This window comes from Rhinolophus sinicus, chromosome 8 (genome assembly GCF_057876585.1).
Source record: "Rhinolophus sinicus isolate RSI-liver-muscle chromosome 8, RSI-T2T, whole genome shotgun sequence".
NCBI lineage: Eukaryota > Metazoa > Chordata > Mammalia > Chiroptera > Rhinolophidae > Rhinolophus > Rhinolophus sinicus.
This window is the reverse complement of record NC_142508.1, coordinates 20,860,825-20,888,731: the sequence shown is the minus strand read 5'-3', so window position 1 is coordinate 20,888,731 and position 27,907 is coordinate 20,860,825. Positions and strand designations below refer to the sequence as shown.

Below are 27,907 nucleotides of genomic sequence, written 5' to 3'. Positions count from 1 at the left end.
AGGAAGATGCTGTTTGAACTGGTCTAGTTCTCACTGTCATCCACAGGATTTCTCTCTCATAGAAAAAACAAATATGACAAAGAGGGAATTGGTATAACTTATGACTTATAAATAAAAGTTACCCAATTCTGACACAGTTTTTCCTCTCTCTGAAATTTCTTGGGGACTAGTGAGCTCGGTCACTGAAATCAGCCAAATGTAGCCACTTCTCTGATTTGCTATTTTGTGCTACAGGATTCTGAAAAAACAAAAGTGTGTAGCCACCAAATAAAAACTAGAGATACAACAAAATTTTATTTATATTGATTTCAATATATCTTTAAAATTATCCCCATGAATGGTCCAAATGCAGAAAAATGAGAAGGAGCCTTGTTTTGTATAGAATAACTGTATTTTCTTCGCAAAACTGAGAAATGATAACGCCCTGTAACGATTGCTATTCCTTTGACAGGACTTATCCTGGTGATTTTCTCTGGGACCTCCAGCAGATGAGCTCATCACCTAAAAGCCATAGCAGTTTCAAGGTAAAAGAAAATTTCTTTGGGGTATCAGGCTCCCGCTTCCACACACAGAAGCCACACCTCCTTCAGAAGCTCAGAGTTTGGATTTGGGCTGGCCTTATATAATACTGTGACTAGAACCAAATTTTACTGCATTGCTCTTTCCCTACGCCCTCTGTCACCTCTAGACTTAGTCTTAGACCCTTTGCCATCTTCCCCATCCCAGGTTCCCCTCAGTAACTACTCCAAGAGATCCTGGTTCTACGCTGGCGGCCAGTATGGTGCTATGGGCATTTTAAAAGGGACGCTAAAAGATGGAACAATAAGCCTGAAAGCACAGAATCTCTCACTGATGAATTACACGGGTGTGACAGGTGCTGGGGGCCGTGTGATATTTATGGACACAAAGCCGTTCCTTGCACTGTGGAAGCAACTGTTCAGTCTGGGATACACTTAACGCCAGCCCTGTTTAAGACCCACAGACATGGTTTCAATTTTGTTTTGCCCGAGACAGAGTGTAAGGGTGAATGGGGTAAACAGACTTGGGTGTCATTGGAAGTAAGCCAACCGAACAATTCATAGGGAACAAAGTCGTATAGCCTTGGTTTGGGGAAAAGGAGACCCTGGCCGATCCTGGGCTGTGGGAGCTCCCATGTGTCCAAGGAAGCTCCGAGGGACCTCACACACTTACAATAGTACGGTGTTTAGCATGGATCATGGACTGGAGATGGTTCAGAGTGTCCGATGCAGAGACGTGTCATGTACCCAGGTTCACTCCTGCGTCACGCCTTGCAACATCACCCCAATCTCCTGACCAGTTCAGTCAGGCACCCACTGGCATGTTGATCCTATTTTTTTTAGACGGTAATGTTTACACTCGAAAACAAAAAGTACAGAACGCAGGCAGGTTTAGGACACCTGAGACCATTCTAAGTGACACAAAGCCTTACTGCCCAGAGCCAAAGATAAAGATTTATATGCCCCTGGAAGCTATTTTTTTTATTTTTGGAAGTTATTGTCATCAAGAGCTGGCTGTTAAGAGCAAGATCAGAGTGTTTTAAGGGCAACAGACTGTGGGATGTTTTCCAGTGGCTTCGGAAAGACTGTAAAAATGAAGGTACTCACGTTCTGTCCAGACACTACTTATTAGCTTTGTGGGGTTGGGTGGGTTTTTTAACCTCGTGAAGCCTGTTTCCATCTACACACGATGACTCTGTAATACCTGAAAGCAGAATTGGAGGATTTGAAGCAAGTCAGTGAACGCAAAGTGCTTTGCACGGCGCTGGAAACAAAGCGATCGCTCAATAACTTACAGCTATTATTGTAATCACTGGTTTTGTAATTACCAAAGATAATCTAAAACTTCCATGATCACCAAACTTTCCTTTCCCCATTACCTAAATCTAGGATGTTACTTAGCCCGTATTTGAACTAATAATTATCAATATCTGAATAATACAGTTAGCATTTGAAAATCCTGCATTTAACGGTTCTTTAACTGGGGTACATGAAAGGGCCTCAGAGGATCCATGAATCCTCTAAAATTATAGGCAGAATTTTGAGTGGGCATGCATCGCTTTGGAGAGAGAATCCATTGCTGTCATCAAACGTGTTTCTGGCCCGAAGCTAGGTTAACTACTCAGTGCATTAAATGAAAAGGCTAACCATCCAATGTGATGGTCCCAATTACTTCATAAATTAGCAGCATATGGAGAATAAATAAATCTCACTAGTGGGCTTCTCCAGAACAAGACCGGCAAATTCTTGTTTAGAAAGGGTCGATTAATTTTTCTAGATTGAGAAGCGGGGTACCAGCAAATAGGTCTTAAAGGGTGTCAAAATGTTATTTGGCCTTTCCTCAGCTAGCTGATTGGTGCTTACAGATAATTTTAAATAAAGGCTGGCGATAGGTTGCCAACCTTCTGCTGGGATTGAGTCCTGCTCATTTAAATATGAGGTACAGATAAGTAACTCTTTTCCTGCCCTTCTCGTTGCACCTTGATGCCTCTAGGTCTATCCCGGTGATGCTCCCCTGAATGTCTGTCTGACGCCTTACTGCACCTGCACACAGATCTCCACTTTATCCCCAGCTTTTAGTAAAAGGTTGGAGACAGCTTGTGTCAGGTGGGTGTTGTTCCATGTAGTAGGAGTTTTCTCACCATTTCTACCCTGCTGTCATTAGGGATACAACACAGTTAAGAGTTTTAGATAACTCCTCTCTGGAGCATAGTGAAAAGGACATTTAAAAAAAAAAAAAAAAAAACTTTCCACAGACCAACTCAGTTCTCTAAATGGTCTGTGGCATCTCATGTACTAGAAGCCCAAGTTTCAAACAGGTTTGGAGTTAAGCTGGTGATTTAACTAGGTGAAAGGCTCTGTATCCCATTACTAATCCCAGAGCCATGCAATCCCCTATCACCACAGAGATATTAGTGGGAAAGGCAGCTGGCGATGCCACAAGCTTAACTTCACCATCTAATTGTGCTGTCTGAAGGACTCAGTGCTTTTCCGCTACTAATGAGTCAACACATTTTTTCCAGTGACCACTGAGAAAAGCCATGAGCTAAAGCTCACTAGGAATGGAAGTAGAGAGAGAAGACATAAAGGAAAAAGAAAGAGTTCTTTTTTGTTTTTGTTTTCACTCAGAAAACTAATAGTCCAAGTGGGAATACAAAACACAAATATGTGAAGAATTTGCAAAACAAACAAAAGGAGTATAAATCCAGACGTTGGAAAAAATATTATGTAAGAGGAGATATTCATAGATAAATAAGGCGAGGGAGGATTGGAGACTTTCAGCAAGGGCTTCCATAGGAAGGATGTGGTGAGCCAGGCTTGAGGCAGCGTGGGCCATGTGTGTGGAACAGCTGGAAGGGCCTTGCGAATGAAGAGGAATGAGATATAAAAGCACAAGAGTGAGAGAAATAAAGCCACGCCCAGAGTGGGTAATCACATTCGTTTAGTTGGAAGAAAGAAAGACTGCATACCTGAGGAACAGTTAGCTCTAAGGCTAAAGCAGACCTTAGAAGATGTTAGGGTTCATTTAGTAACTCATTCATTCAACACACAGAGACCACAAACCATGAGATGATGCTTCTGTAGGTACTGCTGACACAGACAAATTCTCTGCTCTTATTGGACTACATGCTATGGGGAGGAGAGAGACAATGAACCAGTAACCAATAAAAAAAATAAATAAATAAAACACCACTTAAATCTATTTGTTGAATAGACTCCCTGGGGCACATGTTGGCCTCTGAGTACACTGAGATATCGTGGTGTGAGAAACATGCTTAGTGGATTGCTGTTACTGACTCACGAACAGTCTCCAAACTTTATCACTCTTCTCTCCTTTCTGTCTCAAAGTGACAATAAGGCCACTCGTGCAGAGCAGTGAACAATAAAAAGTATAATGATGCCGCTGAGTTTGTGTGCAGTCTGTGCGCATCCAGGGACCTTGGCTATAACCATATAAAGAACTGTCCTTAAAATTTGAGCTTATTTAACCTTGACAATGAGAAAAAGTAATGCAAGTGTCAACTGTGTTTTGGAAATTGCCCACAGAGTACTCTTTGTTTATTTCCCCTTGAAAAGACACACCACAGTGTATAATTTCAGATAGACAATGCATTTGGCTTGAAAAGTACCAGTAGTCAAAAATCGTTTTATTTTGGTCAGTCAATCCAGCTGTAGAACTATTTGCATTGCTACACTTAATCAATTTTCTAAGATAAAACAATGGATCCAATAGTAATGAGAGCCACTCACTCTTCTAATCTGATCATTGGAAGAAACAAGCCAATGAGAAATAATTTATGTCTTTGCTCATTATCTTCGGAGGAGATGGGCCAGTCAAGAGCAGTGGCTCATAATGGATATAACTGTGCAGGGGGCAGGAACAGGAGATTGGTCTCTGGTCTGGGGATGGACTTAAGATGGTCCTTATGTCAAGGACCATCTTCAGATTTCCTGAGGGCAAGGCTAGGCCACTACATTTGTAACTTTCTATTCTCTCTACTTTAATTCAACAAATACCGGGGGTGCCAAAAAAAATGTATACACATTTTAAGAAAGGAAAACTGTGTTAAAATTGTAATACTCAATCTATACCAATAACAAAAAAAATGAACACAAGTCATGTTTGACTTCTGCAATTACAAGAGATGCTCCAAGTGGTTACCATCGGCATCCAGACACTTCTGATTACAGCGAACTACTGCTTGAGCAACATTGACCAAAATGTCCAGTTGGATACATTTTTTGGCACCCCGGGTATAGTCATTGAAGAGCTTCCCTGTGCCACGCATGTTCTAGAGCAGTAGGGGATGCAGAGATTAGTGAGGTACACCCTTCACCTTGAAAAGCATAGAGTCTGTTACAAGAAGTTGAACACAAATACAGAAATAACTGCAATTCAAGGCAGCCAACTCACAGCATTGCTGGTGTGAGAAGAGGGATTAATCGGCATGTAAGCAAACACAGCAGACAGAATAAAGACTAAAGAATGTGAAAGGCTCACTGTTCTTTATTCTTGCCACTGTCTTACTTCTTCTAGGGTAGAGTTTTAAACTTCTAATGTGTTGTGTAGAACAGTGTTTTGAGGAAAACTCAAGGGCCCAAATTATTGTAACTCAGATATGTGGCAAAAGTGAATTCTTGTAAGCCCAACTGGAGTTGTTACTGAAAAGAAAATCAACATCAGAAAATACCAAAGGGCAGGTATTTAAAGACTTCAAAAATTACAGCGGGCTTCACATATAATACAGATTGAAATGTTAACTGCGTTTGTGTTTGTTAAATGGAGACAGGTGAATGCATTTTGGTTTTTCATTTTGCATCTTTCATGTTAACTATATGGTGTTCTTTGCCATTTGCTGATAATAAGAAATTAATTCTTTCAAAATTCTATTCAGTCATGGATACTAATGATGACCCCGATGAAGATCATCTTACAAGTTATGATATTCAGCTCAGTATTCAAGAATCCATTGAAGCCAGCAAGACTACATTTTACCCTGAAAGGTAACAAAGTGACTGTTCTCAACAAAATTTCTTCATGCCATTCATTTTGGTATAAGATGAAATGAATGACATTTCCTGACTCCTTCTCTAAGGAAATGCTCACCCTTCTTTTCTGGAAGAGAATTGAACAACTTTACAAGGGCCACTGTGCACATGTTTAGCAGTCTGACCTGCCACAAATTCCCATCTCCAGTGCAAGATGGAAATCATCTGGAGGGGAAATTTCTAGTTGAATTCTGTTGCACACGATTGCCTATTTTCTAAATCAATATGGAATCAAAAAGGACAATAAACTTTAACAAATTTGCAAGTACATTTTATACAACTGATGTACACATAGATATGCAGAGGTTTGTTTTGTATGTTCTAGAGCCCATTCTTCCCCTGACTCAGGCAACCTTTGTAAGTAATGGATTCCATTTTTGCATCTTTAAAATATGAAGAATAATGCTAACCCACCTAGCCCAAAACTTCAGTGAATGGGAAAAGAGTTGAGTGCTTTTGTCATATATGACAAAGTAATGTATCAACCAGAGCCTATTTCATTGTCTACTATTCAAATGACAGAAGTTAATAAATTATACTGAAAATTGATGTTTTATGTTAGCAGTGGTTCTAAAGTCTGCGACTGCAAAAGTAAATTTCTGTCTCGAACAATATCCATTATTCTTCTGACAAAAATAAACTTCAGTTTACCTTTACATTCTGTTATATTATTTACAATCTGGTATTCTGAAATTCCGTGGTGCTTTTGAATAGAGTCAGTGCTATAAAATTATTGCTTTCGAGCTTTTAAAAATTTTCCTGTCTCTTTAATTGTCCCGTTATCTTCAACAGATTTTAGACGTTTAGAGTTCCCATGATGGCATTCACAACCCTAGAATGCCAGCAAATGTTTCTTGATAGAGTTAAATCAATTTCTCACGAAATACATACCTTGTTTCCTTTGAATAAACATACACACCAGAGAATTGTCATAAGGGTTGAAATCATGACCTAATGGACCGGTGACTGGAAGTTTGTTCAGTAAATGCTCAGCCTGTTTGTACTTGTGGATGAGGTGATTCAGACTCCCATGCAGTGTGGCTCAGACACTCTCAAGTAAGCAACCATTAATTAGCAATTATTAAGTTTAAAGTGACAAACATTTATTAAGCATAGAGTTTTTAAGTTGGGAAGAAGCCTTAAAGATCTTCCTACTTATTCCCATCACTTTACAGATGAAAAAAGCACCAGTTAGAAAGGCCAACTGGCCTTCCCAGGATTATAAAGTCACAGAATCTGAACCCAGCTCTTCTCACTCTGATTTTAGTTGCTTACTCCTTTTTTGTTGCTAAGAACTCATTTCAGAGACAGCATTATAATCTTGTATTTTGTCATCTTCATGAATGTTCCTGAGGTCTACTGTATCACAAATACACTGTGTACCTGACTCTCAGACATTTCCTGTTTACAGTGGAGAAAATCAGTTGAATGCATTTCCTATAGATCCTCATTATTAAGATTATGTACAAAAACTCAATATAAATTAAAATTTGGGGTTCCTTGAAGGATACCACTTTTATAAATAGGGCTTGTTTTTCTTTCCCTGGCAGATTTGTACCACTAAGTGATCAAAACAGAAAACTCGTGGAGGCCATTAAACAAGGTAAATGAGGGTATTGCCTGCACAGGGATGAACTGGAGAGTCCATCTTGCCAAGGCAGAGATTTGTTACCAGCCCATGTGTTTCATTTAGGTCACATTCTAGAGCTCCAGGAATATGTGAAATGTAAATATGCGTTAGATGAAGCCGATGAAAAAGGATGGTTTCCCCTGCACGAAGCTGTTGTTCAGCCTGTTCAGCAAGTACTTGAAATCGTTCTGGACGGTAAGAGAACATAGATCCTTTAGACCACATTGTAACAAGAATGTAGAATTTGGGAGCATTCTCAGTGAACAAGCAAGGAAAAAGAAGAGACGGAATAAAAGATTAATAAAAACTGGGCAAAGGCAATACCCATGTTTTAAACTTAGGGTACAAAAATTAGCGTATTTCATGAGGTTCAGTGTTCACCTTTGCATCCTTCTAAGGACACAAGTTGGCGGGAAGATGTGCTTATCTCCTAAAAGTGATAAAAGTTTGTACGTATCATGACTTAATTGATTAGAATATAAATCTTGTTGCTTTTGGAAGTTGGTTTTTAATTTTTCATCTTGAACATCTCTTAACAGTTTCTAAAAATAATTATATAGTACAAGTAGTACTTACTGTATTTTTCCTCGCATTATATTAATTTTTTCATAGTGTAAACACAAATAAATATCATGGTAAATTGACCCAGGGTTAAATATTAATAATTTCCATGTTCTAACACAGTATTTTTCACATCTCGGCATCTTACGGAACACGTTGTGGGTGCCCTATCATTCAACCTTCGGTGTTGCTCCCTGGTTCTATGTTCTGGGAGATAATGATAGATACTTGATAATTAAGTATCCAGCCCACTAGCCAGCTAAAGAAAATAGAGAGCTAGACTGATAGAGAAGATAATGTCAAGTATAGTATTTCTAACACATTCTGACAGGATACATTCATTCAAATGCTTTCTCATTTCCACATTCACAGACTTCATTTGATAAAAACCAATTTCAGATAAAATTTAAATGGTAATGCTAAGGATTAGGGAATTATATTATCATTTACCAAGAAATGAGAATTCACAACCCATTTTTTTTTAAAAAAAAGCACCTTGTAATGTAGATGTTGGTTTTTTAGCTGTTAACTTAATTAGCAAGTCCACACGCATCAACTTATACTGACCATCATTTGATCAACTTTACTCACGTCTCCTTTTAGTCTTCCCTTTTTCACCAATTGACTTTGCTCAATCTAATGCATATAGTAGTGTATTTTTCTGACTTATGTGATGTCTTTAAGTAAAGATTTTTAACTTTATACAATGCTTTCACATCTCAGCATCCTATAAGACACTCTGGGAGTTCAAGACCGCTGATGGAGAAACACCCTTGACTTTGGCGGTGAAAGCTGAGCTGGTGGAAAATGTACGAACTTTACTAGAAAAGGGAGTATGGCCAAACACCAAAAATGGCAAAGGAGAGACGCCCCTTCTGATTGGTAAATGACCGTTGTTTTTTTTTTCCTAGAACTATTATAGTTTGAGACAAATAAATATTTAATAAGTATTTATTGGAAACCACTGTTTTGGCTAAAATTATGTGACCTCATCTCCTTCCATTCCCTGAGTTCCTCCCTAACCCCCATCTCATCTGTCTGATGGTTTTGTTTTTCTGTCCCACAAAGAGATCACATGTGACAGATCCTTCAGCATCAACTGACTGGGAGGGATCTGAATTAGGAGTGTTATGAGGCCAAAAGTGCTAGTTCTAAAGGAATATTCTCTAGGTGGGGCCCAGCGGTAAGGAGGGCTGCATTGTGGTACAGAGCCAGACGAAAGAGGCAGAAATGGGATCCCAAAGATAGATGCCAAGTCTATAAAAGAACAATGAAGCCAAATGGACAGGAAGAGGAGGAGCAGATTCCAAGTACTCAGATGCAGCCCCGGGCACCTACAAATGGTTCGCCACTGTGACACAACAAAGAAGTAATGATAAACCTAAAGGTGTCATTTATCAGCTTCTTCTCAGGCGTGCATATCCTGCTATTTGGTGACCTATGAGAATTGGCAGGTCTGTTTGCAGAAGCAGAGAGAGATAAGATTAACTCCAAAGGAGCAGAGATAACATTTCCTTTCTCTTAGGACATAGTGTTGTGGAGTAAGGATTTGGGCTTAGGCACCTGAGATCTGTGGATTTATTTTTTCCCAATTCTGTTGACATGTAATTGACATATAACATTGTATTAGTTTAAGGTATAGGATGTGATTGATACACATATATATTGCACAATAAGCACTACAATACATTTAGTTAACTTACCTCACCTCACATAGCTACAATTTTTTTCCTATGCTGAGAACTTTTAAGATCTTTCTTAGCAGTACTGTTATGTAGATTTAAATCCTAGCTATGAGATTGCAATCATGGGCCTCAGTTGCCTCATGTGTAAAATGGAAATACACCACCTACCATGCAGAATTGTTATAAAATTAGAGAAAATATATATTAAACCCTTGCCCCATGGTAGATGCTCTAGAGAGAGAGCCAGTATGAAATTGCGTGTGTGTGTATGTGTGTGTGTGTGTAAGAGGATTATTACCTAAGATTTTTTTATCAGCAATGACAGAGAAAGAAAATAAAGTATAATGAGTTGTAGTCACAGCTAGTTTACCTACCACAATTCCTGTTCACAGAGAAATCACTAATTTTAAAAACAACCTAATATTGTTAACAGAAAACTTAGACAAGTCATGAACAAGAGTAAAATATTTACACTTGACAACATTAATTTAACATCAGTGCAACTAACATTTCTGGAGGTTCATGTTCAGCCAGATACCGTGATGGGCAAATGAATACAAAGATGAGTGGGATAATCTTCCTCCTCTCGAAGAATCTTGTGGGAAAGCTAGATATGATGTAAATAGAAATACTATAATAAAGGTGTGTATTCAAAGTAAATTAGGGAACTAAGAAGGCAGTGAATCTGTGACGCTTCCAAAGAGATAGTTGCTCTTAAGTTGTGACTTGGAGTGTAGACAGGTCACCAGCAGACAGGGGAGGGAGAGCTGGGCAGCCTTCTGCCTCTGGACATAACTTGCTAAATGAATAGTGTCACCACAGCCTGCGGTCATTCCAATATGGTTTCTTCTTGCTTCCTCTTGCCCCATGTCAGAGCTTTCAGCCTTCCCGAATTCAGATTAGATGGGACAAACAATCTAATTATTAGAGTTAGGGTATTGGCAAAGCTTCTGTAACAAATGAAAAACAAACCCAGATACAAAAAAAACCAACAAACAACAACTTAAAAAGAAGTTCATTTCTCTCACACACATTTCAGAGCGAGTGGCCCAAGGATGGCAGGGTTTCAGATGTCACCATTTCCCAGCCAGCAGGAAGGAGGAAAGAGGAAGCCTTGAAAAAACATCTTCACGTTTAAGAACTTGACCTGGGCATTGCACCCAGCATTTTCATTCCTACACTGTGAGTGCAGATTTTGTCACGTAGCCACACTTAGGTGCAAGGCAGGCCTGGAGATGTAGTCTCTACCTGGATAAACTGTGTCCAGCTAAAACCTGGGGGCTTCTGTTGCTAAAAGGAAAAGGGGAAACACGAGTAGAGGGGAACAGATAGCTGTCTCTCCATGTTAACCAGCCTTATATCACCATAACATGGTGATTTTCATAAATAAACCAAAGCTCTTTTCTTGAGCTGGTACTACAGGCACTTAATATTAGGTAGGTGCAAAAATAACTGGGATTTTTACAATGATTTTTAACCTTTTAAGCTGCAATTACACCTCTGGGTTGCTGTGCCACTGTTACTATGATTATATTATTTTTTATATTATTTTTGTAAAGGCATAAACCATGGAGTATCTGCAGCGACATCCATGTATTTGTTGCTGTTTGTATAGTCTTTGATTTCTTCAAAACAGAGGAAAACAAAAGTCACTCCTCCAGAGTTCTTATACCATCTCAAATTGCAAATTTAGAATTAGTCTCTACTTCTATTCTCAACCCACTTATTTCTTAAGGGACAAATAAGTCATGATTGTCACTCACTTGTCTCTTTTTACTTTACTTAAATTTTTCTTTGATGTTTAATGCCCATAACAGAGCATTAAGTATTTATATGCATTTCAAAGTTTCGTTTGTTGGTTTCTCTAGCATTATCTGAAGTGTGGGAAAAGTACTTGATCCTGAGTTAGCAAAGTCAAAATAAAGTGAACATTTGGAAATAATAAATTTTAAAAACCAAGCGGTAATAGCAAGGAGAAGATAAAAGTTTCGTGAAGGAAATATTCAGGAGGTTTTCACTTATGTCCCCATCATCCACATTTCTGGAGAATAAGAATTTTTCTTGGGTTACCTTCTTTAGGACCTTCATTGTGGAAAACACATTAGGTCTTTTTGGGTCATAGGAAAATGGATCACCCATAACAGTTTCTCAGTTTTCTTCCTGATTCTATGGGCTACTTTGAAATTTGCTACTCACAGTCCATTAGCTTATAAAGGAGAGATAAGAGAAAAAAAAAGTGTTGTTCTTTTTATTTTTCGGTGCAATGCCATTTTATTTTTCTTAACCCAATCCTATCATCCTTGTCTTTATGGAACATCCTTAGATACCCACCCACCCCCCCAAAAAAAAATCACACCTTTTGTCCTCCTAGACCTCTCTTGCCCATCAGCCACCCGACCTGACCATGGTACTTTGATGTGGTACAGTCACGTTACCCAGTGATTTGCTGAGTAGTGTGTATCTGATTGCTGATTTTCTGACACTTATTCAGGGTTTTTGCACTCAGACTCCCCTCTGAAATTGGTGTCACCTCTGTCCAATCAGATAGCCACAGGATTGTCCGGGCCAGTGGGACCCAGGCTACAGAAGAAGCCAATTAATTTTACTTCAGACATTTTCTTTCTCACAAATTAATATATATCCTGTTTATTCCATCTCCTCTTTCAATCTTCCAATCCATCAAGATACATCAGAAAAACCTTCTCTATTTGTATGTCATATGACTCAGAAAATAATCTACTGCTGATTAGTAAATTGCATGAACAAAACACATATACCCAGAAAGAAAATGACAGAAATTTAAAATAAAAAGGAAAAGTGACAGCAGAATATGAAGTGTTCAAAAGTGCCCATAAACTACACAAAATTCTCGAATTCCCTAACTCCTCAACTGAAACGTGGTTCTCTTCAAGCATTATTATTGAAGGTACATATAGATGTATTTTTTATTTCATAAATTATTTAATTTGTATTTTACTTAGTTATGTTACACAAATACTGTGCCTTATTAGTTTTCATTATTTCAGACATTTATTGGTTAGGAATGGCTTTATGGGTTATGAGAGGAGCTCCCCACAATTTATATTATTATTTATGGGAAATAAAATATATTCTTAGTTCCAAAAAAAAAAATTCAAGTAGTTCTAGTTTTAAAATTACTTTCAGATGAATATGACCTATATACCGTGATTGTCATGAAGAAAGACTAATAATATCTCTAATCGATATGTTCTCTGAGTCCAACAAAAGGAAAACAGATAATGAGAGAAGAGGTTCATTATTTAACACATTATTTCTAAGTAGAAAAAAATGCAATAGGAGGAGCAAGAAGATAAATGAGGACACAGCTCTCAGTTTGTTTAATGTATTGATGTTTGCTCTGCAGCAACACCAGCTCGATGAGGTAATTCACTGTAATTAGAGCTGCCAGTGGCAGGTGGGTGATTCAGAGAAAGGCATTTGTCCACAGACTCTAATTTAGACAGTGAGGAGGGGAAAAAGTGAAATCTCACTGCAGTGATGGCTTGCCTGCCTCCAAGTGTGGCAGGCAAAGTTTGTCTCTGTCCTCTGTTTATGACTTTTGGAGCCCTCTCCCTTGCCGTGGCCTCACATCCTTTTCGCATTCTGCCTCCTGGCTGCCTGGGATGTTGTATGTGACCCCACATCTCCTCCTGCCTTTCCCAGCAAAAGCCCAGACTCTGAGTCTCTCTTCAAACAGAATACAGTATAGGCTTCCCTAGACTGTAAATTCCACACGTGAGAACTACCTCTGTCTTTTTCCTAATTTAGCACCTCTCATATAGCCGGCACAGATTGAATGAATGAATGAATGAATGAATGAATGAATGAAACTGTATTCATCTCCATTTGCAGAGAGTATCATTCATCCTGCTATTTCTTAATAAGATTTTACTTACTGATAAGAGAAAAGTGCATTACATCTTTCAGAAATATGTCTAAATTGGGACAATCTCTTAATAATCTAAGGGGGAAAACACTTTTAAATAGTGTACTTTCAGGCTCTGAGAAACAAGCAGAGGGGGAGAGAGACATCTGATTCAGCAAACCTCTGAAACTGTAGTCATTAGCTGTCACACACTTTTTCTGTTCAGAACAACCGACCGATCTAGATTCTAAACATGCCTGTTGCTAATCTCCCAGTACGAGCATGGGAAAGAGAAGCTCATTTCATACTGTTGTTTGTTGGGGCAGGGGGGCGGGGGGAAGACTCTTTCTAGAGAAGGGGCAAACTTGATAAAAATTACTTACGTATGTGGCTTTAGGATCCTAGAAGTAATGAAATAATATTAATAATAAGTTATCACTTATTGAGCTCCTAGTGCATACTAAAGCTTTTGCATACATTATTTAATTTATACAACCCAACAGTGGATGCTATTTTCATCTTGTTAATGAAGAAAGCAAGGTTTGGAACGATTACACACAACACCCTGTCTTAGTGATGTGCACTGTTTTCCATGAAACTCTTGAATCTCAGTAGGTCAAGCTCTCTAAGAAAAGGCAGTCTCATCTTGCATGCTTCCACTCCACAAGAGAAATCTGCATATAAGAAATAGAAGGTGTAGGAAAAGCATAATATTCTCTTGCAGGCGGGAATAGCTTAACATCTCCTTTGGTATTAAATTGGGTAACTCGTTTCATGCCATCTAAGATATCCGTGTTAATATGCCTACTGTCGATTGTTCTTTTGATAACCATCTTCAAGCTGTAAGAAACGGCTCCTACGATATGGTGTCTACTCTCCTCAAACACAACTCCATCCTTGACCAGCCATGTGCCAAACGCTGGTCGGCAATGCACGAAGCCGCCAAACAAGGCCGCAACGACCTCATAGCCCTGCTGCTGAAGCACGGCGGCAACGTGCACCTGAGGGACGGGTTTGGCATCACACCGCTAGGTGTGGCTGCGGAGTTCGGCCACTGCGAGGTGTTGGAACACCTAATCCACAAAGGTACAGGAAAGGCAATTGCGCGGTCCTCACTCTGTCCTGCCTCTTGGATGTCCTGTCCTCCATTCCTCACTGGCTCCTGCTCCTCTCCTGAATGTCACTGGGCACCAGACTTTGGTGCCCTGTCCTCCATCACCTCAACAGCCCTCTAGTCCACATCTCGGTGACACCCTGCATATCTGCGTGCCCATCCCCGCTTGCTCGCTCCAGAGACAGCCCAGTTTTCACATAGATGGCTCACCAAGGTTTCACACTCATCTCCTCAACTGAATTTCCCTTCTTTCACGCTTTTGATTTAATCCTTTCTCTCAACCAAGACTGAAAGCTTAGGTTTACCTCTGATTCTTCCTTTTCCAAATCTAGCCAGTTGCCACGTGCTAGTGTCTCGCTCACCTGTTCTCACCTTGGCAGCCCCTCTGGTTTGCATCCTGCTCATTCCCTCACATCTTCCCTGGACCAATGCAATCATTTCTTAACTGTTCTCCAGGCTTCCAGTCTCCCCATCAAAGAATACATGCTACCTGCTGACCTCAGCTCCTCCTTCTAAAGAGCAGCTACAATGCTGCCAACTATTCGCAGACACTCAGTGGCTTCCTGCTGCCCTGAGTCTCGCACGGGACCCTCTGCATCATCCTGCCTGCTTTAGCAGGTATAGCCCTCACTGCCCCAGACTTGTATCCTGTGTTCCAGGCAGATCACAGGAGCAGTGCTCCCTAACGTTCCTCACGTTCCCGCTGTCTGGGTTTGGGCCAGGTCTTTGCCCTCATTTGGAATCCTGGCCAACATAATTCAAAGTCAACTTCTCCCTGAAGCCTTCCCCCATTCTGCCCAACAGACTGTGATGTCGCCCCTCTTTGGAAACCTTCAGGTGCTTTATACAACTACAAAACGAGGAATGAAGAGGGCAAAATCTGAAAACAGTTTCTGCCACGTACTCGTTGTCTGACTCTAGCCTAGTTACCTAAACACCTGGTCCGCAGTTTCCTCATCTGTAAATAAAGGCTTGGTCCCCCAGAATCCTCTATGGGGGAAAGACTAACATTTTTGGGGCCCCTAAAGTGCAACCTCATTCAGTGATCAAATAGGCCCTATGACATAAGCTGTGTCACCCTCGTTTACAGATGAGGAGATGGAGGTTCACAGAAGTACATAGCTTGCCCCAAACTCCTGGTCACCGGCAGCGCCATCATCCAAACACATACTCTTTCCCCTGCGTCAGGCCTCTTAGTCCTGATTGCCACCTGAATGTTACACAGTTTGTATTCTTTGATGATATTTTGTTTCACCGTCCCTCTGAGCTTCTTAAAATAGTCAGATCAACTCATCTTAGTATCTTCTGTTGAAGATCACACACAGTGTTTGCACATAGAGAGCAGTTGATAAATATTTGTTGAAATTTAATAGTGTTAACTGTTGTCTTAAAACTTCAAAGTGTAACTATCCCTTTTCCTGGGAGCATTGGTCTATTATAGACATTGATTTGTTGGTTTCTCAGATGTTCTTGTGATGCAAAGACTTTTCTACTGAAATGAAACATGCTGCATGATTGCCTATTAAAACATTGAAAACATAGATGTTCTTAATTCTATGCTTTTAATTTTAAGTCTTAACCAGAAAGGAAAACAATGGGTTATTTTTAAGGAGACTATCTTGGCAATCTACCCAGTTACCACTATGCCACGTATTTTCTGTTTTATTTGGCCAGGCGGTGATGTGTTTGCTTTGGCGGATGATGGGGCGTCAGTGTTGTTTGAGGCAGCAGGAGGGGGCAATCCTGACTGCATTTCCCTCTTACTGGAATATGGAGGAAGTGGAAACATACCTAACAGAGCAGGGCATCTTCCTATACACCGAGCTGCCTACGAGGGGCACTATCTGTGAGTAGTGACTCATAGGATGATCATTTTAAGTTGAAAAATACAAATTTGCTTATATAGTATAATCATGTCTATCTATGTAATAATACCCCAAATCCAAAAAGAAATAGGCAAAATATTCACAAGTTTTGTTTTTCTAAATATTTGTTTGGTTTCCTCTTTTTAAAATATATTCGTGTACTTTATAAAATTTCCACATTGAATGTACACTACTTCTATAATGAAAGGAGTTTCTCTTTTAGAAAGAAGTTACACATGAGAATTCTGCACAAGCCACCCAAATGTGCCTTTCTGTTTTTGTTTTTGTTTTAAGTGTTTAACTAAAGGCTACAGACTTTCTAAAAATTTTGCCCTTGGCAAAGAATTAAAATTTGTAAAAATATTCTCAGTATTACTTGGGTTATTTATTACCATGTATGGCTATTATAGCATAATACAAAATATATTACTGAGTAAAACAGTTTAATTATAAGTTTAGATATCTTTATTCTGAAAAAAATGGTTGGATAGGTTTTTCAATCACAAAACGTGCCAAAATTCACTCAGTAGAAGTCTGTAATCACCATATTAAACTACCCACCCCGAGAGGGTGGTTTTAGGCAATTAAATATATTTTATAAGTTCAAAAAGTTTGAAATAGTTAGGCTTTATCACTTTCATTGGCCACGTTAGCTAAGTTAAGTGGCCAATGACACGTAATTGACGCTAAGTGACACGTTGTCAAAGTTTACCTGGCTTTATTCCCAGTGTTCATAAATTCACACTTGGTAGCTCTGAATTAGGCACAAGAGATCAAGTTATACTTGCTGGTGGCTCTCACATGTTTCTGGTTGGTAGTCACCTGTGAAATGTACAACTATCTCAAGTTCTTAGAACCATAAGCTGCAGTTAGTTATCTCCATTGGACTGATGTAAGGATGATAAAAATCATAAAGACCCTTCTTGTGGCTAGCAATTCAATTTCAAGTCATGACCTGGCCAATATTAAAGCAGACATGACCTGGCCAATATTAAAGCATAGATTGCTCAGGAAGAAAGAGGAGTAATGAATGAGAACTCAAGAGGCCTAAATTCTAGTCCTTGCTCCATATCCATTTGACCTTGGACAAGTCATTTCTGCAGACTTCATATTGCTCTTCTGTTAAATGAAAGTATTGGACTAAGTGATATCCAACGTCACTTCCAGCCCTAACTTCCTGTGACTTTATGATTCTAATGGTCAAGAGGGTGAAGCATTCCTCTATGGCATCAGATGTGCTTACTCTTATTTTTTTCACTAAGTTAGCATTGGTTAGTGATAAATATTATCTTGTTCAGAGAAGAACTGGAAGATGAGGAAGGCTCCTGAATTCTAAAATTCTAGGATGAAATTCTAAAATATATAAGATGATCAGCATGATCCCCAGGACTGTTTAGAATGAGAAGCTAAATCAAAACTAAACTAAATTATATTAAATAGCAAGTCAATGGACAAAGGTTAAATGTCTTTGTATAAGGTTATCTAGCAAAAATAAACTAAAGAAACAGCATTCATTTGTCTAGTGAGAAAGCTGGTTTATTTAATTTCTTGATTTTCTTCATGCCATGTGGCTATTTTGTTTTGTTTGTTTTTGTTTTAGTGCGCTGAAATATCTTATCCCAGTAACATCCAAAAATGCAATATGGAAAAGTGGGCTAACACCAATTCACTCCGCAGCAGACGGACAAAACGTACAGTGCCTGGAACTGCTCATTGAAAATGGCTTTGACGTCAATTCTCTGCTTGCTGACCACATTTCCGAGAGCTACGACGATGAAAGGAAGACTGCGCTCTATTTCGCGGTTTCTAATAATGACATCCATTGCACAGAAGTCCTTCTGAATGCAGGTGCCGACCCAAACTTAGATCCCCTCAACTGCCTCCTTGTGGCAGTGCGGGCCAATAATCATGAAATCGTCCGGCTGCTTCTCGCCCATGGAGCTAATGTCAACTGTTATTTCATGCATGTGAATGACACTCGGTTCCCCAGTGCCATTCAGTACGCCCTAAACGATGAGGCAATGCTGAGGCTGTTGCTGAATAACGGCTACCAAGTGGAGATGTGCTTTGAGTGCATGCACGGGGACATCTTCGGAAATTCGTTTGTGTGGTCAGAGATAGAGGAAGAGGTACTGCCAGGATGGACATCCTGTGTAATAAAAGATAACCCGGTGAGTTACAGCCTTTCATTCATGTTGAGTCATCATCCTAACTTAGAGACGTAACAGGAAAAGAGAAATCAACTCTACCTTTTACATTTTTATCGTTCTTGGATTTTTTGTTGGCGATAATATGGGGCTATAAGCGTAAAGCGAGGCAAAAAGATGGTGTCTGTTTTTCTTGAAGTGGAAACTGAATGTAAAAGAATGTGAAGGTGTATGCAGTTAACAACTTACGCTTGTTCAGTGGAATATTTGGGCTAGGAGCATGGAAAGAAGAATCATGGAAAGAAGCATGATTCTTCCACGTTATGTTGACTACAATCGCATCAGAGCCATATATGTAACTCCAGGGCTCATATTTTCACAGAAACAAGAAAACGATGTTTTTCTTTTTTGTTCATTACAAGGAGGGATCTTTTATTACCTGTAAAAAAGACAAAGATAGTAATTGTCATAACAAGGGTGTTTAATTATATGGTATATTAAAAGTATAACTAAATTAAATTTTTAATCAATTCTCTCAGTTCTGTGAGTTTATTACAGTTCCTTGGATGAAACACTTGGTTGGCAGCGTTATCCGCATATTAATAGATTACATGGATTATGTCCCTTTGTGCGCTAAACTGAAGTCTGCACTGGAAGCACAGAGAGAATGGCCGGAAATCCGCCGGATACTAGGTAAAAAAAAAAGTTTTGCCTACAAAAATGTTAATGAAGAATGTATAGGGGGGAAGTTTCTTAGTGTCATCTTTGATACTTTTGCAATGCTACTTCTTTCCAGAATTACCTGTTTTTTAAAATCATCCTTAATACTTCCTCTGATGTAAGATACCAATTTCTTGCTTTTCTTGATATATTCCAAAGTGTTTAGTGGGTAATATTATAACTATATTAACATTCTGACTAGAACTCATTTTTTAAAAGTTAAGTTGACTTCTATAATATAATGTATGTAGACTTAATTTCCATGTGGGCAGAGATCTGTTTTGTTTATTTTTTGTATTCTCAAGACTTAGTGTAATGCCTACTAAGTGGTAAATACTCAGTAAGTACTGAGTAAATAAATAAACGAAGTGAATTAGAATTATCCTTTTTGATATGCTTTCTCTCAGGTCTTCATTGACAAATTCCTACCATCAAAAGTTTGTATTATTGTCAGGCTATTTTGTATTCTCCGGGTTAAAGTTTACTTATAATCATAAAAGTGAATCATATCACAAAAGTTTCAATAAAATTGCATCTAAAATTACTCCAAATACAAATAGAAAGCAGAAAAAATTAGACTAGCGAGGTTTTCTCTTTCAAAATATGAGTTTGGAAAAATGAACTTTCAAAACCTACTTGGACATCAATTTCATGGAGTCTAAAGAACATCATACAACTTTACATTACATTTAAATATTCTGGCACTTTTAATACACCTAAATAGGCCTTGGATGGGATAACAAAACCTCAACACCTGTTCTTTAGGATCGGGCAAATTTTATGAAAATTAGTTAGATTATATTTTACAGCCAACAGGTGAAACTGAAATGTTGAGCTGATTCACATACCAAATTTGTTAGGTATAAAGTTCTATAAAAAGAAATATAAGTGACATAGTGGTCTTCATTTAAGCATTTAGTTTCAGTCTTATACATTAAATTAATTCATCTGAATTTGGACTATTTGGACCAAGGCAACAAGAGATGTAGGTTGGTGAGAAGGATGGGGGCTGGTTAGCTAGAAAGAATGATAGTTCAACCCAATGCAGATTTGGAGGGAAGCATGGATTTTCCTCAAATGGCTCTTCCCCTGGAATGAGTTCTACAATAGAAGAGACTTTGTGGCAACTAAAACAGGAATCTTAGAGCCCAGAAATTGACCTCTGGTGTGAGATGGACCTATGTTGGATGGAATTCTGGCCTCACCTAGGAGTGGAATTGCTGGGCTATATAGTGTATGTATTATTCAGGGCTGGTATTTTCATGGAAACAAGCAACAATTTATTGTATCATTTTTGTTTCATTAAGGAGAGGAGAATTTTTATTTCCTGCAAAAAGACCAAGATAGTAATACTAGCTATGTGACTTTGAGAAAGTTACTTACCCTTTTTACGCCAAGGTTTTCCCACTGCAAAATGGGGCTAGGGTAGTAGTTACCTCATACATTTGTTGTGGGAATTTAAAGAGATGGTATGTGCAAGGTTCTTAGCACTGTCTAACACATTAAAAACTCTCAATAAATTTAGCTATTTTAAAAACTAAAATATTAGTGTTTTATATTATTTTTATTACATGGTAAGTTTATGTGAAGTATGAAATATATATGTAAAGTATGTCACAAAATCCTCACAACTTGTAGAGTTGGGTGTTATCATGCAAATTTTTATCAATAAAAAACTAAAGCTAAGGGGAATTACAAAAGAGTCTGAACCCTAGGAATTCATGAAACTGGACTGTCAGTACTCTCTTTCTGAACTGAGGCCCACATTGGGAGTAAAATCAAAATCAAGCAAAACAGAGACAAGAGAGAGCGCATAAAAGTATGGAGGTGACCAAACAAAACCAGGAAACCTCGGGGATCAAGCCACCATATTTTGGGTCATTGCAAGAAGACAACAGAATAGGAAGCTCTGTAACTTAGAAGAGCTATCTTAAACCTAGCATTCTTCTAGAAATTCAGGAAAACTAAATTCACATAACAATGAGCAACAGGAAATTATCACAGTCAAATGCCACACATTTTTATTATAAGAAAAAATAGAAATAGACATATCAAAATTTAAAATATATTATTGACACTACAGTGATGGTTAGCACACTGAGATGATGGAGCTCTACAGGAAGTGGTTAATATAAAAGTCAGAACGGTGGTTCCTTATAGGGGAGGAAGTAATGAAGTGGGGGATGGACTGTGTAGGGAATTCTGGGGCAGCTGAGGAAGTTCTGTTCATGAACCTGGGAGCTGATCAAAGATGTTCAACTAACCACCTTTTATAATAACTTAAAGAACTATACATTTGTGTAGTTGCTCTATCTATATTTTATTTTACAATAAAAAGGTTAAAACCTTTTGGAGCTTATAAGGGCAAAAACCCTAAGGCTTACATTAGTTCATGTCCTGAAGCTATAGACACAGAAAAGAACAAAGCAACGATTTGAACCCTTGTCTGTGTCACGTCAAAACACAGGCTCTTTCTCCAATGCCAGGCAGAGTGGCATGGCACAGATTTTGCATCTAATTGGTAGTTAATTGTCCATGTGTTTGTTTTACAAAACAATCACCAATTGTTATGACTTTAGAAGGGCAATCCAAGTAAGAATAAGATGAGAAAGGCTTTTTGGTTGTTGTTTCAGTCATCCATTATTTCAACTGTGTCAGTTGATTGCTATGAGTACAGCTAACCACTGGATGTCAGAATTCCTCCAGGTATATGTAAGGCAGTATATTTGTTAGGGAAGAAAAGAAAATGGTGATTTTTTTTTTTTTTTTTTTTAAGATGGGTTTATTCTGCCTATTTTGGTAACAATTATTTTGCCTCAATAGTTTTTGAAAAACATAGTTTTTATTTTTTTTAAAAAAGATAATTGGAATGTTTATAATCTCAAATGTAACAGAAATATAATATCTTTTAATTGAGTGATAGTTCATATTAAATGGTTAGGCTACCAGGTACCAAGTATTTTTCTAATACTTTACATGAATTAATTTGTTTGATCTTCAAGCAACCCTAAGAGGTAGGTCCCATTCTCATCCACATTTCACAGGTGAGAATACTGAGTTCACAGAGGCTGAGGAACTCGTCCAAGGTCACACAAATACTAAGGGGCAGAGCCAAGGTTTTAACCCAGGCTGACTGAGTCCAGAGCCTACAGCTGAGCCTGTGCTATGCTGCCTTTCCACTTGTTCCTATTGCTGGGTAACGTGCCAGTACTGTAACTGTAATATAAAGTCAGAGTTGCAAATAAAGACTAAATCAGCTGTTGAAGGAACCTATGTAGATTTCACTGAAATCAACCTAAGACTGAATAATGGACATATGGAATCATTTGCATCAGATGTTTCCTGGATAATTATTCATCAGAAAGACCGGGAGAAGAGAGAGCAAGTAAAGAAATATATCTCTGTGACACTCAATTCTAAAAAACAAGTAAGAGGAGATGCCAGCTCTTGCTTTCTTAAATCAAGTGTATTCTTTCATTTAACATATCCCAGCTGAACACCCGTTATGAGCCAGACTCCTCCAGACACAGAGACAGACGAAATGTCTGTCTCCCTGGAGCTTCTCTTCTAGGGGCACAGCCTGGAACACTTAATTGCAATTTAAATTTTGCTTCAAGTCACCAGTTAATGTTATTCTAAAACAGTCTGTATCTTACAGGTCACTCCACTAATACTGTTTTTATTTTTTGCTTGTTTTTCCCATTCATTTTAGAGAACCCTTGCTCACTAAAGCATTTGTGTCGGCTAAAAATTCGAAGACTTGTGGGCCTCCAACGACTCTGCCAGCCAGCCTCAATGGAGAAGCTTCCTCTACCACCAATTATTCAAAGATACATATTATTTAAAGAGTATGATCTCTATGGACAGGAGCTAAACCTCATCTAAAACTATTTTACAATGGGATTCCCTCAGAGAATTTCTTGGAATCGGTTTAAATCCATCGACAGTTTTGTAATGGGATCCCGTGTTCTCATGGGAACACTGCATTTTACATCTTTAAAGACCTTTACATTGTGATTTTTTAAAATTTAAGTATAGTTAATATATAATATTGTATTAGTTTCAGGTGTGTAATATAGTGATTCAACATTTGTATGCCTTACAATCCACTAATTCTAGTAATCATCTGTCGCCATGCAAAGTTATCACAATATTATTGACTGTATTTCCCTTCACCTTTTTTATCCATTCCCCCCTTCTGGTAACCATCCCTTTGGTTACACTGTGATTTTTTTTTAAGCAAGTCAATACTTTATATTTGAATTTCTATTATCTTCCCTTGCAACAAGTCTTCAAACTCTATCAAGTGCTTCTACAATATCCATGAGCAAGTCTCGCCGATGTTTATAAAACAAAGAACCACTCTCTCAAACCCACACGTTCAGCCAGTTGCTGGCCTATTCCCCTCCTCTCTTTCACAGTTATGCTGTGTGACAGAAGTCCTTCCTGCCGACAGATTCACACACTATAATCTGGCGTCTGCTTTCTCCACTGCCCTTCTCAAGGTCCTTAATCTCTTCCTCTTGCTAATTTCAATGTGCATTCTTCTTCAGTCCTCTAAGATGATTCCTGCAGCATCTGATACTGTCGCCTGCCCCCTCCTTGAGAAGGTCTTCCCTTGGTTTTCACGACATCTTGCTCTCTTGGCTCTCCTCCCACCTCCCAGACTGCTCTGTTTCTGGCTTCTTCCTGCGTTGCTCACCTCCTGCCAACCCTTTAGTAATATACCTTAAGCCCTCTTCTTATGCTGTGTTCTCTGGGAGATTTCATCCCTGTCCACAGTTTCAATTACTACCTATGTGCTGTGGACTATAAAATTTACATCCAAAGTTCAGCTCCTTTTCTCATGTGCTTGAGACGTGTGTAGACCACTGGCCAAATGGAATTTGAACACAAAGACACCTCAAACTCACCCTGTTCCAAATGAACTCACCATCTTCCTCTGCAAAAAGACTCTCTTACATTCTCTAGCTCAACAGTTAGCACAGTTCTCAATTCATTTTCCCAAGTCAAAAACCTGGACATCAGCCTTGGCCATCCCGTTTTCCTTACCCAATATAGCAGATGGCCAAATCCTGGTAAGTGTATCTCTGGAAGTCGTCTTCCACTCAGGCTCACTGATTTGCTCCTCGTGCCAGCTATTATCTCCTTTTTCCTGGGATACTCTTATGCCGCCTACCTGGCCTTCCTTCCTGTTGTCTTGTCCCATTCAACATGCATCCTACACACAAATTCCTGGAGTGATTTTTTACAAAGGTAAGTAGAGTTCCAGTCCCTTGCTTAAAATCATTCCCATTGTTCTAAGGATAAAACCCAAATGTTTTTCATGGCCCTCCATGCCTTCCTCCGTAGCCTCATCCCTTGATGTCTCCCTCACCCCTCCCCTTTAACCATATTAAATACCTTTTCGAAGTTTAATCTTTGAACAGTGATTCCCAGGCTCATATAAAATCTATACACTCGTAGTTTTTATTTTATTAATTTTTAAAACAGGGTCATTTATTAAATATATGTCTATATATCATCTATTGTCACCATCAGTTCATAAAAGAGGCACCATTTTAATGCCAGAAAATAAAGTGGCCTTAAGTTCAATTATTAAAAATCCAATGACTTTAGCTTTGAAAAGACTTAGCACACTATCTGCATTTCCCCATCGATGGGCGAAAATTTCATTCTGGTCTGACAAGTATCTGAGGTTCTTTGTTCGGATGCCATTGCTATAGAATAGACCAGGCTCTCTTGCACCAAGGGGTCTTTGCATTTTCTTTTTCCTCGGCCTGAAATCCTCTTTCCACGTCCTTATCCTACAGGTCTCAGCATGAATGCTGCTTCCTCTAGGAAGGGAGGCTCCAGCACAGCCCTTCTCATGCTGTATTCTGTGTAGGTGCCTATGCTCTCATTTGTCTGCCCCACAAAACTGTAAGCTCTATGAGGGCAGGGTCTACGTCTGCTTTGTTTTCCAGTGTTTTCTTAGGGCCAAATACATTCCCTAGAGCACAGAGATCTCAAAAATTATTTGCCAAATATATTGAATGAATGAATGTTATACAAGACCCAGACAAATGTAACTAGTGACTTCATAGTAAATTGGTAGTTTTAAATATCTGAATTGGCAGTTTAGCTTTAATAATGTAATTATTTAAATGTATTATTCTTAGATTTGAATGTGTTTTTCTTATATTTATTTGTATCTTAAGAGTTACTGTATTCTTTCAATAGTAATGCCTCACTGGTTTGTGAATTTTTGAAATTATACTTAGCTTTAGTTATCTTTGTGAGACAATAAGTATTAAAAATAACTGTACAATTAGAGCTGTAGTTTTAACTCCTTGTATTCCCTAGAGGATATATTCTGATATAAATTAAACTACAACATACTTAGAACTCTAATGTTGTAGGTGTAGGATTTCATGATTCCTCTGTTGTTTTCTTACTTGTGGCTAAAATGCACTGTTACCAGTAAATAGTGCACTAAATAAATAAAATAATAAGAATGAGGATGTAAGTTTGCCATATAACACTTCAGGTATTAGATAAACTTACACTTTAACATTTTCTTTAATGTATTTTATGTGAGTATATTCAGGAAATACTTGAATACAAAGCATGACTGCACATGCTATAGGTTTTGAAAATTCTTCTTTTGGTGTTTGTAAAGCAGGAAGAAATGTGTTCTGTGAAACTGACGCCACCACTATATCCAAAATGGATTTGATTTTTATCCCTATCACATTTTGAACTTTCCTAGCACTGTTTTTGTTTTTGAGTGGGCTGGATGGTAAGGGGAATGAATTTCTATCTAATTAGGATTCTGTTTCTCCTAGAATATGTAACTTGATCTGGGAAAGGGTAACAGCTGCTTCTCCCCAGTGACCCTGTGGAGAAGCCCAATGCTCTGCAGTGCTGCCTACTGAACCACTATGGAATCCACATGAGAGAGTTTTAATGACGTCTTCCCATGCTGCCACGATGTCGTGGCTGTTTTGGTGACTATGGATTTTATTTTGTGCTGTACAGAAAGCCAGGGTGGAAAGAAGCAGCTATGACCTCTTATGTGAGTGTAGCTTGTTTAGTTTTTCAGTAGGTGATCTTTAAATAGCATTTCCATTTCCAACCTAAAATAATTTCAGAAGCACATTGAAACCAAGTGCCTCTGGAGGAATATGGTTCAATCATTTTAGTCAGTCACAGGTCATGTTTCCAGGCAATAGTGCAGAAGATGTGGAAACAATTGTGTAAATGTTGAACAGCAAATATTCATAGGTAACACCCCCTTAGATGCAGGCTTTTGAAAAATCAGTACATATGGGTCAGACAGCAAGGAAACTACACACACACACACACACACACACACACACGTGTGTTTTATGACACGGAGAACACACTTAAGCCTCTTCGTTGACCTTTTACCAGACATTCTTATCCAAATTTTGGTTTCAAGTCACATTACTCTTATATATATTGTCACCTTCCAAATCATAAATTATTTAGGACATGTAAAAACTCTAAGCTGCTTCAAGTTATTTATGGGACAAAATGAAATGTATACACATTTTAAGAAAGGAAAACTATATTAAAATTGTAATACTCAATATATACTGATAATAAAAGATGAATACAAGTCACATTTGACTCCTCCAACTCCAAGAGGTGCTCAAAGTGGTTACCATCCACATCCAGACACTTGTGATTACGGCGAACTACTGCTTGAGCAACGTTGACCAAAGTGTCTACTTGTATACATCTTTTTGGCACCCCTGGTGTATCTCCATCATGCATACACAGTACATATACAGGACATAGACACATACACATATACACATGCGTCACAATATGGCATATTAGCAGTGCAATATAGTGCCGTAGGTAAGAGCACACACTTTGTAGTCAAACAGACTTGAGTTTGAACCAGCCTCCAACAATTATTAGCTGCTTGAATTTGAATAAGACACACAATAAATGTATAAACACATTGTCTAACATAGAGTAAGTAAGTACATGTGGAACATGAGCGCTCATTATTATTACATAGTGACAATGCCAGAGATGCAAAAGGTAAGAATCTTGCTCTCATGGTACGAGTCTGCAGACTGTGGTGCTTAGATGTGAAAATATAAAAAATAATGTTAGAGATCATCTATAAATAATTCTCACTATCATATAAACTCACTATCATCTATAAATAATTTTCATAATAAAAACAGCAGAGAATGATCCCTCGCACGTAACCCCTCACATTCACTTTTGCTTAGTAAAGCCCCAATTATCAACTGTTGAAAAGGGACGAAAGGGCTTCTCAGGGGAGAAGATGTGTAGAAGGAATAGACTTACTTGACCTCGGTGGCCTGTGTTTTGTAACCTCCGAGAGTGCTAGAGACGTCTGGGGATTTGCTGTTTTTGGAAGGTGACAGCCTAGTAATTTGAATCTGGGCACTGGGAGCGCCCGAGTTCTAAGGTTGGATTGGCCAGTGAGTCCACCAGAGGCCGCGGGATGGACACTAACATTCTGTGCTTCAGATTCGGGTAAACGGGGAGCAGCCATTTCTCTTGCCTTGGAATTCTTCCATCCCAGTTCTCCCAGTGAGATTTAAGGTAAAACTTGGAAGCAGCCCACAGTGTTGGGTAAAGAAGCAGGTGTGGCGGGCGCTGAATGTGATACTAGCTCTGGGATTGAGCAGGTGTGAGATACCAGTATCAGGTTCTTTTCATATGAAGTGAAGTCTGCACTG

General features: G+C 38.7%; 1 protein-coding gene across 3 annotated transcripts in view; it reads left to right on the top strand.

Annotated features, from left to right (window-relative positions):
- ASB15 (ankyrin repeat and SOCS box containing 15) overlaps window positions 1–25,678 on the top strand; it is a 47,902-nt gene extending 22,224 nt beyond the window's left edge. For 2 of the 3 annotated variants that reach the window (XM_088799943.1, XM_019750030.3), the window contains exons 2-12: window positions 452–524; window positions 2,512–2,624; window positions 5,414–5,522; window positions 7,118–7,170; window positions 7,261–7,392; window positions 8,482–8,640; window positions 14,170–14,415; window positions 16,118–16,289; window positions 17,909–18,479; window positions 18,995–19,148; window positions 22,888–25,678. In XM_088799943.1, coding sequence (XP_088656069.1) covers window positions 5,416–5,522; window positions 7,118–7,170; window positions 7,261–7,392; window positions 8,482–8,640; window positions 14,170–14,415; window positions 16,118–16,289; window positions 17,909–18,479; window positions 18,995–19,148; window positions 22,888–23,060 — 1,767 coding nt within the window. In that variant the 5' untranslated portion in view covers window positions 452–524; window positions 2,512–2,624; window positions 5,414–5,415 and the 3' untranslated portion in view covers window positions 23,061–25,678. The remainder of the gene's footprint in view (window positions 1–451; window positions 525–2,511; window positions 2,625–5,413; window positions 5,523–7,117; window positions 7,171–7,260; window positions 7,393–8,481; window positions 8,641–14,169; window positions 14,416–16,117; window positions 16,290–17,908; window positions 18,480–18,994; window positions 19,149–22,887) is intronic. The other variant, XM_074315653.2, reaches the window with a different exon arrangement.
- The last annotated feature ends 2,229 nt before the right edge of the window (window positions 25,679–27,907 follow it).